The 12,704-nt window shown below is 32.8% G+C and overlaps 1 protein-coding gene across 2 annotated transcripts; it reads right to left on the reverse strand.

The window, feature by feature from the left end:
• Window positions 1-294: 294 nt before the first annotated feature.
• Window positions 295-9,609, reverse strand: LOC128186777 (calmodulin-A-like). Of its 2 annotated transcripts, none has more exons than XM_052856671.1 (5): window positions 9,477-9,609; window positions 5,055-5,082; window positions 2,562-2,705; window positions 1,890-2,144; window positions 295-927 (listed from the first exon to the last, which is right to left on the reverse strand). In XM_052856671.1, exons 1-5 carry the CDS (start codon window positions 9,495-9,497, stop codon window positions 896-898), a joined length of 480 nt encoding a protein of 159 aa, XP_052712631.1. In that variant the 5' UTR covers window positions 9,498-9,609; the 3' UTR covers window positions 295-895. The 2 variants fall into 2 exon arrangements, with proteins under 2 accessions (XP_052712631.1, XP_052712638.1); XM_052856678.1 differs by lacking the exon at window positions 9,477-9,609 and adding an exon at window positions 5,776-6,027.
• Between the last annotated feature and the right edge of the window lie 3,095 nt (window positions 9,610-12,704).

The following is a 12,704-nucleotide window of genomic DNA, read 5'->3' on the forward strand; positions in this document are numbered from 1 at the left end:
ACTATGGTCAAGCAAAAACATTGAATTTCAATGAATAAGGAAATTTTAAAATTATGATTCTTTGAGTATATTATTAGCTGATCAAATATGGTTGGGGGTTATTGGTTGGGGTTTATCAATTAATAAAGCCCAAAGGGCCACTTGATTTGATCACCTTATAATATTCAAAGAATGATTTCTTATTGCGTGTGTGTGTAAAATTTTCAGTCATTGATGAAATGTATTATACATTACAATCGATTTGTATTGTTATCAACTTATCACAGACAAGGAAAATTGATAAGGTAAAATTAATATTAATGTGTAACGTTTTATACCATTTTAATGAGTTTTATTAGAATTATCATATCTACAAGTTACAAAAAGAATATAATACAATGTACAAACATTGGCAACACAACACAACTTGTTGGATTCGTATCTATTCCAAACAATGTAATGGTTCAGTGTTTGCAGTATAATTTATTAAGAACAGGAAAATATTTCTGTGTTTGCAATGACTGAAAATCAAAACAAAACTAATCTGGCATCTTCCATATTGCGTTTTTAACATCTAATCAAGTTCAGCTGTATTTGACAAGTTGCTCACTCAAGTCACGTGATATATTCATTGTGGAATCACGTGGTCATGGCGTCTCAAGTAGGAAGATAAACATGCAGTGGAAACTCGAACGATTCCCATGATGTTGAAAAATATTACATGGATACTATTGACATAGAAAACACAGAGTTTGCTTTGGGTTATTATTGTCAATACGTTAGCATTTTTGGTCGATACTTTTCCCTGGCAGGCTGAGGTATCGAGTGGTATTAAGAGAAATCGAAATGACATGAAAAGGCACAAACACATCCTTTCATCTGGGAGATTCTGCTAGATTGAATATGTACGTAGTGTCTACATCGATTCTGACCATATCTTCACGAATTCTGCAAAAAAGAAATGGGAAATGTATTATAATAGTTGAGGGTTTGTCTACTATAAAGAATTAATGAATGCAGCTTAATACACGTAAGTCGGCAACACGAGTCGATATGACACGATCCCATATGAGTGAAAGTCATAAAAGTAGTTCCATGAAGTCATGATTTATTCTCTTTCAAATCTAAAGATTGTTTTTGTTATCATGTCCTCGAGTGGGGGCGAAGTATTTGCTTTGGTAACGCCCGTTCTTTAACGCGTGGACTCCTCCATAGTCCGTAAAACGCTTTAAATACCACTTGACCAAGGGTTACGTCATTATTCCCTCTCCAAGTGTTTTGCTAACATCTGTTCCTTTCCCGAAGTCAACTTTGACTACGTGAACGTTACATTTACCAGTTACTGAATTACTTTAAAATTTTGACAAAAGTTTACAATAAAAAAATTTTTTTTATGAATCAAAATAAATGATGCATTGTTGCGGACATTTTTGAAACAGCTTGTACTGGCCTTTATTATTATCACGAGTTCCCCCTAATGTCATTCTTAGTACGGAAGACTTTTAGCATAACCACGATACCCCGGGTTTTCAGTATTTAAAAGCAAGTTGCAATAAAGTTCTTGAGTAGGTTAACTTTCGTCCCCTTATTTATCAAATCTGCTGGCTGACTCGTCTTCAGAATTATGTGCAAATTTAGATTATAAGGCCAATAATTTAAATATAAATAGTTAACTCTATTCCTATATCATAGTTAATCTAGTGACTTATATCAGCACATAGTCAATATACTTAAATACTCATCCTTTGTAGTTAGTTTAACCATGCAGTCCATTTACCCCTTCATAGCTTGCAGCAGATATGTTAGCTCCTGGCCTGAACGAAAATCGGATGGACGACCATCCGATTTTTTCAGACCGGGAGCTACAGACCAGCAGCCACAGTTAATTATAAAACAAGCTTGTCACCGACCTTCATAATTTATCTTGCCGTCGCCATCTACATCCGCTTCTCGCATCATGTCCTGTAGCTCTTTCTCTGTCAGTTTCTCACCAAGGTTTTGCATTGCATATTTTAACTCCTTGGCGTCTATAGAACCGTTACCGTCTCTATCAAAGATTTTAAACGCTGCGCGAATGCTGGACTCCTGGTCTGACCCCGGCGGGTTCTTCTCTAGTTCCTTCTTCATGAACGAGGAAAACTCCTTGTATTCTATCCTTTTATTACCTAAAAGGAATTTCGAATATTTAAAAAAAAAAATATTTATTAAAATTTTCCATGTGTGTCCCATAGGTAAAAGGTCGGGAAATAAATCATGAACTACACAATATAATTTTGGTGACGTGAAAGGTTAAGGTCAGAGGTCAACATTAGTTGAAGGTCATTGATATAGGTGGACTTTGTTGGGGACATTTTTTCACAAACACATTTTATACTTATCATTAAAGTTTTTATTCCAAACATAACTTCAACCAAAGCTAGGTTGTTTTTATTTTTCATTTTATACAGTAAGTTATCTACATGTATAACCATGCATACACTGTATATTATTATTAATCACCTTAGTCTAGCCAGATGCATTGCATTGTTTTAAGGTTATAAAAATATGCCCTTTATTTGAACGAAAGTGTAGACAGTTCATACCATTTTTGTCCAGCACTTTCATGGCCTCATCGACGTCCTTTTTGGTTACGTTCAGTCCCAGGAACCTCATGGCTTTACCCAGTTCATCAGAAGATATATATTTATCATTGTTTTTGTCGAATGTCTTAAAAAGACTTTGTATCTCTACAGAGAATAAAAAGCAAAATAATCCCGATTTTAAATCTAAATTGCGTTCACAATAATCATAAATTTTGGACAAAAAGATTTTGTACGTAATGAGAGATCAAAAAGGAATTCCTTTTTGTTGAAACATATGCAATTTACATTAAACAAACGGCATATTACTGTATTATTTGTTTGTATGCACTAGTATAATTTGATGACTTGTTGTTTTGTCTAATATATACTGGTAGATTTGATCACTTCGATTAAGACCTTTTGCAATCATTGCTTAATACATATCATCTGTTTAAGGACTGTTTTCAAGGACTATTCTCCTTTAAAAAGCATGGCTAAACTATGAACATGTTTATTTTCGTAATTTACGCTGTCCACTGCTTTAATGAGAGAGAGAGAGAGAGAGAGAGAGAGAGAGAGAGAGAGAGAGAGAGAGAGAGAGCGAGAGAGAGAGAGAGAGAGAGAGAGAGATCCGTTTTGCAATATGGTACATTAAAGTACATGCATTAAAATCTAGCCTGGTAAATGTTCTTGAATTGGAAGCAAACTTTGATTTGAGCAAGACTGCTTTTAATATGATGTTGTACGTTGAATGTACATAGATGGTTATAGGACATACTAGAATGCATTAAGTGAATATGATTTTTTTAAAATCAATTTCGACCTTTTTTTTTTTTTTTTACCATTTTTGTTGTTCTTGTTGTTGAATATATACCATGAAAACTTGGAGTTGAAGATTTTAATGAACATAATTTTCCTTAATAAACTGGCAAACTGCTTTCTATAAATTGCTCTTTTGACAAAAAAAAGAAAAGAAATTACAACAAACCACTTATATGATGGAACAGAGCATCTAGTAGGTATGAAAACATTTGTATGTAACGTGTTGTATACATGTACATGCATGTACAGTTTTTCAAAGAATATAGTGGTATATTTGAAACCCCAAAATGAGCGGTGTACTATGTATTCATCAGTCTCGTGACGTTATTATATTATGCTCATACACTCAAACCTAAATCGCTGAAAAAGTTTTTACTGTAGGGTGTTTTCATTTTATAAATAATAGATAGCCATAACAAAGGAGGCTGTCCGAATCGATAAATTATGCTATTGAGTACGTATTGAACCACAAATTTATATATAGCTTAATTTTCCAAAATAAGTTCATAACGCTTTTTAAAAGATTAGTTCGACATTTTTGAGAACCGATCGAAGTCCTTGGCTATATAATCCGTCTATTAATTGACTCAACACCTATTAAATGGATTAATAAAGCTTAAATCTACACCCTCTGGTCAATTACAAGCTTACCTGTCTAAATATAAGGAAACATAGTGGCCATATTTTTTTTTTGTAAAGCTCTGACTTTTACATTTCTGGGTAGTAAAAATGTCATCGACCTTTACGTCGACACAGAAAAATGGAAAGAAAATTTACTTAGTAATATTTTCTTTAAAAGGTTTCAGTATGAGTAATAAACTTCAGTTTGATTTCGTACCAATATTAAAGGTCTAGATAACTTCAGTTTCAAAATTTATGATCCAAGTCTGCGACATGTATATGTTACAAAAAGTATTGTTGTAGGGATTTTTCATATAGGTAATAAAATGCATGCTCTAAATATTTTTAAAAATCCGATGAAAAATGTCTCTGTGTCAATATCCTTAAATTGATAGATTTTAAAATTTCACAACCTATACATAGTTTTATTTAAGAACAAAAAAAAAAAACAAACAAAAAACAAAAAACCAAGCGATGTTCTTCAATAACAAAACTTATGATATTCTTGATGCAATTTCAAAGATTTTTTTTACCTTTAAAGTCCTTCTAAGTTCTTAAAGAGTTTGACGTGTAATAACTCTTCAGCCTTAATCCTGCTTTTAATCGCGGAATATGACACGTTTTTACCTGCGTTTTTAAACTGTTGACACAATTGCATTGTTTTCAAAACAAACTCTTTCACGCAAGACTCTACGGTGACTGGATTAAGCTTTTTCAAAGAAAAGATTAACGGTCTACTTGTGTCATACTTTGTAACACAATAACTAGTAAACACCCAATTGAACAAAAACACCGCATGGAAGTTCGAATGGACAACACCTGCTTCTTGTAAACTAATAAACAGATTTAAAGTTACTTGACCATTAATTGCTAATAATCCAACACCTTTCTCTAGGGTTGTTTTTAATGTGCAGTAATCTAATACCAATTTTAAAGGTGACCACTTTTGATTAACATTTTTTTCTATAATATTCTTTAATTCCAGTTTATTTACATATGTGTGTGTGTGAGAGAGAGAGAGAGAGAGAGAGAGAGAGAGAGAGAGAGAGAGAGAGAGAGATGTTAAATTACCTGCTTCTAAGTTTCTGTCTGCTTTTTTCTGTAAGAAAAAAATAAATAAAATAAAAATTCATGAGTTACGTGTTAGACGTATCATAATAGAATACCTTAAGTTTATTTTAGTAAAATTATTAATATTGTCAGATTTACTTGCAACCTATTATCAAATCAATGTCAGATTTTTTTCTCTAGTACCTTTGAAACGCCATATTTGACAATTCATATTTTTCAAATGTTTACACATGACACGTGGTTTTCTCATTTTTCATAGATTCACTGAACATATATCTATGTCAATTTAAAAAAACAAGCCTGGTCGGCACAGATTCGTTTCTGAACTGCGTGTGGGTATTTATTTGTGAACGATTTATTGAATGTTAGCAAAATCTCCGGGGTCGTGTATTAAGATGTAGTGTCAATATTTAACCAGCAATTTATAACAAATCAAAGCTATATGCTATTCGTGCAAGGTTCAAGCAATATTCACCTTGGATTCAAAGAATTAACCCAAACTTTAAATAGAAATTTAATTAAGATGTCGGAAAAGTGAAAGGTGGTTAACGTTTAGCCAATGCAAACAAGATTCATCGTGAAAAGAAAACCTGAATTTTTTCATTTTTTTTGTCATCATCGGGGTTTGCATTTCTTATCAATTGAAAATGTCATAATTTTGTTATACATACTAATTCGCATCACTTATGATTAAACTGACATAAGAACCTTAAAAGTATACCTTTGACGTCATTTTCAACGAAATCTAGCCGATATCCACAGACACAAGCTAGGATATCACGATTTTCACTTCAGATATACTCTAAATAAAACGTTAGCCGAGATGTTTTCACAGACTGCAACACAATTTTACATTTTGTCCAAACGAATCACCAAGAAAAAAAAAACTCCATGCAGCAAATGTATGACTTGGTTTCCAACGCAAGCTCTTCTGTACTATAGCGTGGACAACTGGCGTCCGCAGCGACGGGCTTTAAAGGGACATGTCGACCCAGAACTCAATAGCCCCGTTCCCCCTTTTTATTCACTGATCGATTCCCGTCAATCTGAACAAAAGATTTAATGGATCCTAAATGGAAAACCTCCATATTCAAAGAATTGAATACATAATTCGGCGACATTTTTGTTGCAAAGGCCCGCGGAAGGTAGTTTTTCAATCAAGTATATGTTGTATAATTGTCATTAGCTAGACATGATAAATTAACGACACGCTGTTATCAAATTATCGGATTCAATTAATACTTTGGCACTTTTTGAAGCAAAAAATAGGGGAGGGTGTTAAAAGGGAAGAATCAGAACAGATATTTTTTATTTTTTATATGCTCAAGTTTTCCAATGAAATTGTATATATTGGCATGCAGTGAATGCTGGTGTTTGTTTGTTTGTTTTGCTTTGTTTTTTATCTGAAAAGCAATACTCGAGGCTCTTGAACTTCATTCTCCCAATTTAGAACATTAACCTCGACAATGTAATGAGGAGGTTTTCAACTGAAGGCGCGGATTTAGAAATTCCAAACCGATAAACCCCGAAAATCCTTGGTCAAATAAATTTAACCGCGGCACGTTTGTTCATCTTTAGTGTAAAACCAAGTACACTGTACATATAAGTATCCATTTAAAACTGACTCTGCTCGAATTTCCTAAATCTACGCAATAAGCCGATTTTTTAAACACATTTATCAAATAGAGACATGAAAGGAACCGACTTTAACTATTTAAAAAATGAATTAGACCTCTCGGAACGAGCGTGTTTTAAATTTAGTTCAGTTAAATTGCGACCGATTAGTACTAAAGTATACAATACATGCACTAAATTTTTGCAAACATCCAAATGTATAGCTATTGGAATATTGTATTCTTTGCACATTTGTATCTCTAAATCTTGCACTCTTAAAAAATAAGCATTATTCCTCTGCCCTAAATACTTGTGCATTCATCGGTGTTTATTTCAACACTGATGTTATTAAACAAATTTTGAAATGCTTCAAGTTTGCTGGTGTTAACATGGTGAAAATCTTTATCACGGAGTTTATTGCCACATGTGGGTAAAACTGAGCGTCTTTATAGTTTTATAGTATACAAGTTTATAAAACGATAAAACCATCGCAGGTACGAATCATTGAATACATGTACATAGCGGTCCTTGCAAATCGCTTGACTTTGTTGTAAAACAATCTTGTGTAGAGAATTGTAAAGAGACCACCCCGAATTGGTTTCCCTGTTTTCCGTTAGTTAATGGTGTTCCTTTCTCACTGAATTTTAAAGAAAATATTGTAATATGTGAATTTTAACACATTGTATTGCATTACACGACATTGCAAGAAAATCTTTGCCCTGTAGAATAGTAAAACAAGGCCTACTTTAAGGACATATACATGTTGCATACCAGACCCTGTCAATTTTACTTTTTCGATGGTATTACATTTAGACCATGTATATGTTTACTTGTCAAAATAGTTTTCTCAAAGTACCTTTTTTCAGGTCATCAGTTTTCTTTCAAATATAACTATGATATAAAGGGAAAACCGTCGCGAAGGTAAAGATAGCGACATCGACAATTATTCGTATTAAGATACATGTAGTTCTTCCAAATAAATCAAAATGTTTTTTTCACCGCCCCCCCCCCCCCTTCCTCCCCTACCGAAGTTCTGACCTTCTGTTGCATTGGCTTTCTTTTGACAGTTTCCGTTAAAAATCAGGCAATGATTTTTAACTTATCCCCAGTAATTTCTTGTTCACCCATCAAATTTATTTTTGATATCTCCTATATTACAGGAAGTATTTATTTTGCCTGTAAAAATATTCTGCTAATAGTTACATGTTTATTCACCACTAGGGTCTTTTTATCTTACAGTATACTTGCATATATACTCTTAAATGCAAACGTACGCTTAATTGTAATTCAGGTCAAAAAAATGTTACATCAAAGATGACCATTTGTGATATACTAGTATTTAAAAACGTGTTGTTCTTAAGATTTAGGTATTAAATCATAACTGGTATCAAAATAAGACTTTCTATCAATATTTTAAATAGTTCGATCTGATATAAAAATGAAAGTTTTCTTGTCTGTAGAAGATATTCCAAGTTTTATTCCGTCCATGAATAATTCTGTGACCTTTATTCATATACCGTTCAAACAAGGTTTTTGAGGCCACGCTATTCCAAAGATGTTTTCATATTTCAATCCAAGAATATATATACGACAACAATGGAGAGATTTAGACAGGTTTAGACTTTCCTGCTGTTCAATTGCGTATGGTAAAAATAAGTCAATGCCGTAAACAACTCTGAAAAGATCTAAATTCATAGATAAATTGACAAGAAACGTAACATGTATTGTACCTTGTACCGTTCATTTAACGGTTCTGCAATGTTCCATTGTATTAACACACAGATCAAGCAGTTGCTTCGTTTAGCATGTCAATTTGAATCAAAGACACACGACAGTTACTCAAAGGAGGACATGGTCCGGCGTATATAGATATATGAAGGACAATGGACCACATGGGATGTTTTTAAATCACTCTGCTTTTTTTCCCAAAATGTATATACATATGTCGTTATAATGAATTGTTAGTATATTTATTATCATTTGATATCATTTTAAAGGTCACCAAATCTAGGTCTGTTCGATGCGTAATTTTGGTTTAGATTTGTTTGATACTTCGTATAAACACTGAAATTATGTTTACCTTATATTTATACTTGTTAAGGAATCTCACGCAAAGTTAAGAAAGTGTGCGGGATCAATGAAAGGGTTACGCTTATACGGGTTTACAGTAAAACTAGACTATTATAAAGTAAAAATCCTATATCTTAAACGATCAGATGAAAATAAATAAATATGGAAAAAAAACATACAGCAATGTGGATCGACTTATTTAAATAGATTGCACGGATGATTCCAACTTAGCAATGAAAAAGCACCAACTGCATATGATGGATACTGCAGAAACCACGATATTACTCGACACGAATAGATACTCTTGTAGATCTAAATATAGTACAGTATACTTAAATTTGATTCATTCCGCTGAATATGTCTATATAATGGGGTAACTAAAACAGCGAAGAATTGCAAGAATAAGATTTATTGACAATCGGCTGTTACTAGTATTCATATTTTAAAATATGTACATTTCATGTAAACACACTTTAAAAACAATAATTTTTTAATTACAAACTTAGAGTAACTGAATCACGATTCCCTTTTTCATTTATTATTCTATTTGAACACATTTGAATGACACCATAAAGCTAGGATATTATGATTACGGTTACACAATGATAATTTCTCTCTAAGAAAAAAAATCATATCTGAACAGTGAATTTTAAGGTTTACATTAATGTCAACGTTAAGCATGAAATATTAATAAATTCATTTTCATAACTGATAATGATGAAACGAACATTAACTCACCTTCCCTTTGTTTTGAGACATTTTCGTAATTAAGAACAGCTAAAAACAATAAGAATGATTAATTCCAGTCCAATAACTTCCTCTTATATCATGACTGGGGAGAGAGGTCCGAGTATACGATGGAATACACTACTAAATGGGGGGATTACGATCACCGGGACTAACTGTACACGTCGTACAATGGTAGAAATAGCGACGGTATCAACATCAGTGTATTTTGTAAAATCATGTATTTGTATACTCTGTATATGCGACGCTAATGGTACGACACTTTGATACTTGTATGTAACATTATATAATCTGTAAACGACAAATGAAATTTCTATACAATGATGTAAATTGTATATATCATTTATTCTGAATCAATGGTTTTTATTTTGACTTTTTTAAAGGAAACATAAGTATTTCACTCTATACTGACCTAGATACTCCTAGATATTCAATAGAGAACCATGCATTTTAACATGAGCTTGGACTTTCAGTAGGATGTAAATATCTATTTCTTGCGTCAAAACAAGTTAAAATGACATTGGTTTCAAGCGAAATATACACCGATTGCGTATAGTCTTCTCTCAAAACCCAGACAAATCTTGTTGATTTCAAAGAGCCGTGACTGAGTGGCCTACAATGATATAGACAGACCTACGTCACATTGCTGTTTGACACAACTACCCCAAAGTCCAAGCTCTTGTTAAAATGGTTCTAAGTAAATCGAGAGAAGGTGATCTAAGATCACTCCTTTTTTCGTAAAATTCATATCAATTTTCAATACCGTACAGTTCAAAGAGTATTCAAAGAAATACAAGTTCCTAATTACGATGTTCATGTATCTTTATCGTTGTATAACTTTAATCTAATTTTTGTAGACTCTTATTGATTTTTCTATTTATATACTTTTCGATTAAATGTTTCGACTTCCTAGAAACAATTTAAAGTAAAATTGTTTCTCTTAATATAACGAACCCCGTCTCAATTTTGCTTGCTGCGTTAGTCCCCGTGATTTATAAAAATTCTTTAAACAAATATTATCATCGAGATCAATTCGTTCCATTCATTGATTTTGGACCTTGGAACCGTAATGAAATACCCAACCAATGTTTAATTAGGAACAGCGAATCGATACCCAATTTGTAATCTCTGTGTTTATTTTTAAAGATATGAAGCATCCTTAACTTCTTTGATGACAAGGTGGTATAAGAAGAGTGAACCCATTCTTCTCTCCGTGGTCAAAAGAAGAGGGAAAGTTTTTCTCTAACATCATCATGAATATACGTTTTCTTCGCACGGGATATTAGTGAATCGATCGGAGCTCAATGCTTTCTCTTTTAAACTTTGAAAAAATAACTCTGACAACACAATGGACCTGATCCTCTCATTCAATCTCGTGTCCGCCAATATATAGACGACTTTCCTCCGATGATTTTAATGAGCTAAATGCGTTGGAATAAAAGCCCTTTGGAAAAATCTTTATAAGATTCATGCTTTGGAGTACAAGCGTCCCCATAGGCTTTTTTCTTTTCTTGTAGATAGTCATTGAAAAGGAATCAACTTAAAGAAATATAAAATAGTAGATTAAGATTTGATGTTATAGACGTTTGTTACAACAGCAGTGGCACAGTTTTAATCGATATTTACACGGATTCTCTCATACATTTTTTAAAATTGATTCAAAGAACAGACACTCCTTCTCCACTGTCAACTTTATATCAACTTGCTCTTCATCATTTTTCGAAATAAAAAAAAAAACACGTTAACTTTTTGTATACGTGTAGTATACTCAGTAGTTCATGTTATGAATTAGTTTTTTTGTCTTGCTCTGACGTAAACATTAATATTGCTTTTCCCAAATCTAAATTGAACTGATATATATTTTGGTATAAAGCAGCACAGTTCGATTGAGCTCAACTAATGATAAGTGTGGTAGGTATCAGAAGTATATTCCTCGTCCCAACACACATTCTCTGATTTGGTCTTATACCACTATTTTTACCACTGGTAAATAGGATTTTCGATCTACCACTAAAATGGTATTGTCCCACAGACCCAGTTTAATTAACAATAAAAAATTCATTCCATGTATTTGCAATGGATCAAAACAATTCCAAAACTCTACTCCGGAAAGAATTGATATAGGAAATAAGTAGTATTAAAGTAACTAAAACCGAACCGATTTTTCACAGCTCAGACTTACGCCAAAAACCGTTGTCAATAATAATTATAAGACCTGAACTCGGAACAAAATTTTGCTCATTTGATATTCGCTATTTACTAATAGGTTCCCATTGTTTTGGGAATTATCTTTGAAAAAGTGAGTCTACAGAGTTCTGAAGTTTTGTCTCTGGATAATACAGTATTTCCTACATGATCTTTGGTCATTTTTCCAATATTTTCAATATTTGTATCGGTCCGGGGGTGAATTCGCTCCGATTTGCTACATTGCAACTACATGGGACGTAAATACCTGGGATGAAGGCTTGTCAAGAGACACAGTTAGAATATTTTTAATTAACTTCTAATTAATCAATGCAAGTAGTTCCATTTTAAACATGCATGTTTTCCCCTAAAATTTCCCAGTGCGTGGTGCTAAATAGGTATGGGTGGAAAGAAGCTTTGAAAAAAATACTTCCTTAAAAGGAAGTGATATGATGTGACTGTACAAAATAAGCAAAGTCGTAATCAGAAAGATGACATCGAATTAATAAAAAAAAAAATGGATCCCATCATATGGCAAACCTAAACAAAGAGTGATAAAATTTCAAGCAGCTCCGATTCGTAGCAGCTGAGAAATCTTTGACAACATTTTTAAGGCAAAAAATAGAAAAAAGTCGTCTTATTGTTAACATATCAAGCATATGCGATGACTAGTTGCTGAGAAAAATGCTACAGAAATGTTACGGACAGACAGACAGACAAACGTACAGACAGACAGACACATAAGGGTAAAACAATTTAAAGGGGCATTGTCACGATTTTGGTCAAATTCTATTTTTACGTTTTTATTATTAACAATGCTTTAGAAATGCATTTCTAATGATCAAATCAAATTTGAGAGTCATTCGTAGAGTTATAAGCAAGATACTCAAGGGCTCACAATTCTTTGTCATGTAAACAAGGCTCGTGCCCTATTTTTGTTTACATAGGTTCAATATACCAGTAAAAAATATTTTTCTAGCTTATTTGTCTATCGTTTTATTTATTCTAAGCATAGATAAACAGTTTCTAACCTTT

This window comes from Crassostrea angulata, chromosome 1, assembly GCF_025612915.1.
Source record: "Crassostrea angulata isolate pt1a10 chromosome 1, ASM2561291v2, whole genome shotgun sequence".
Lineage (NCBI taxonomy): Eukaryota > Metazoa > Mollusca > Bivalvia > Ostreida > Ostreidae > Magallana > Magallana angulata.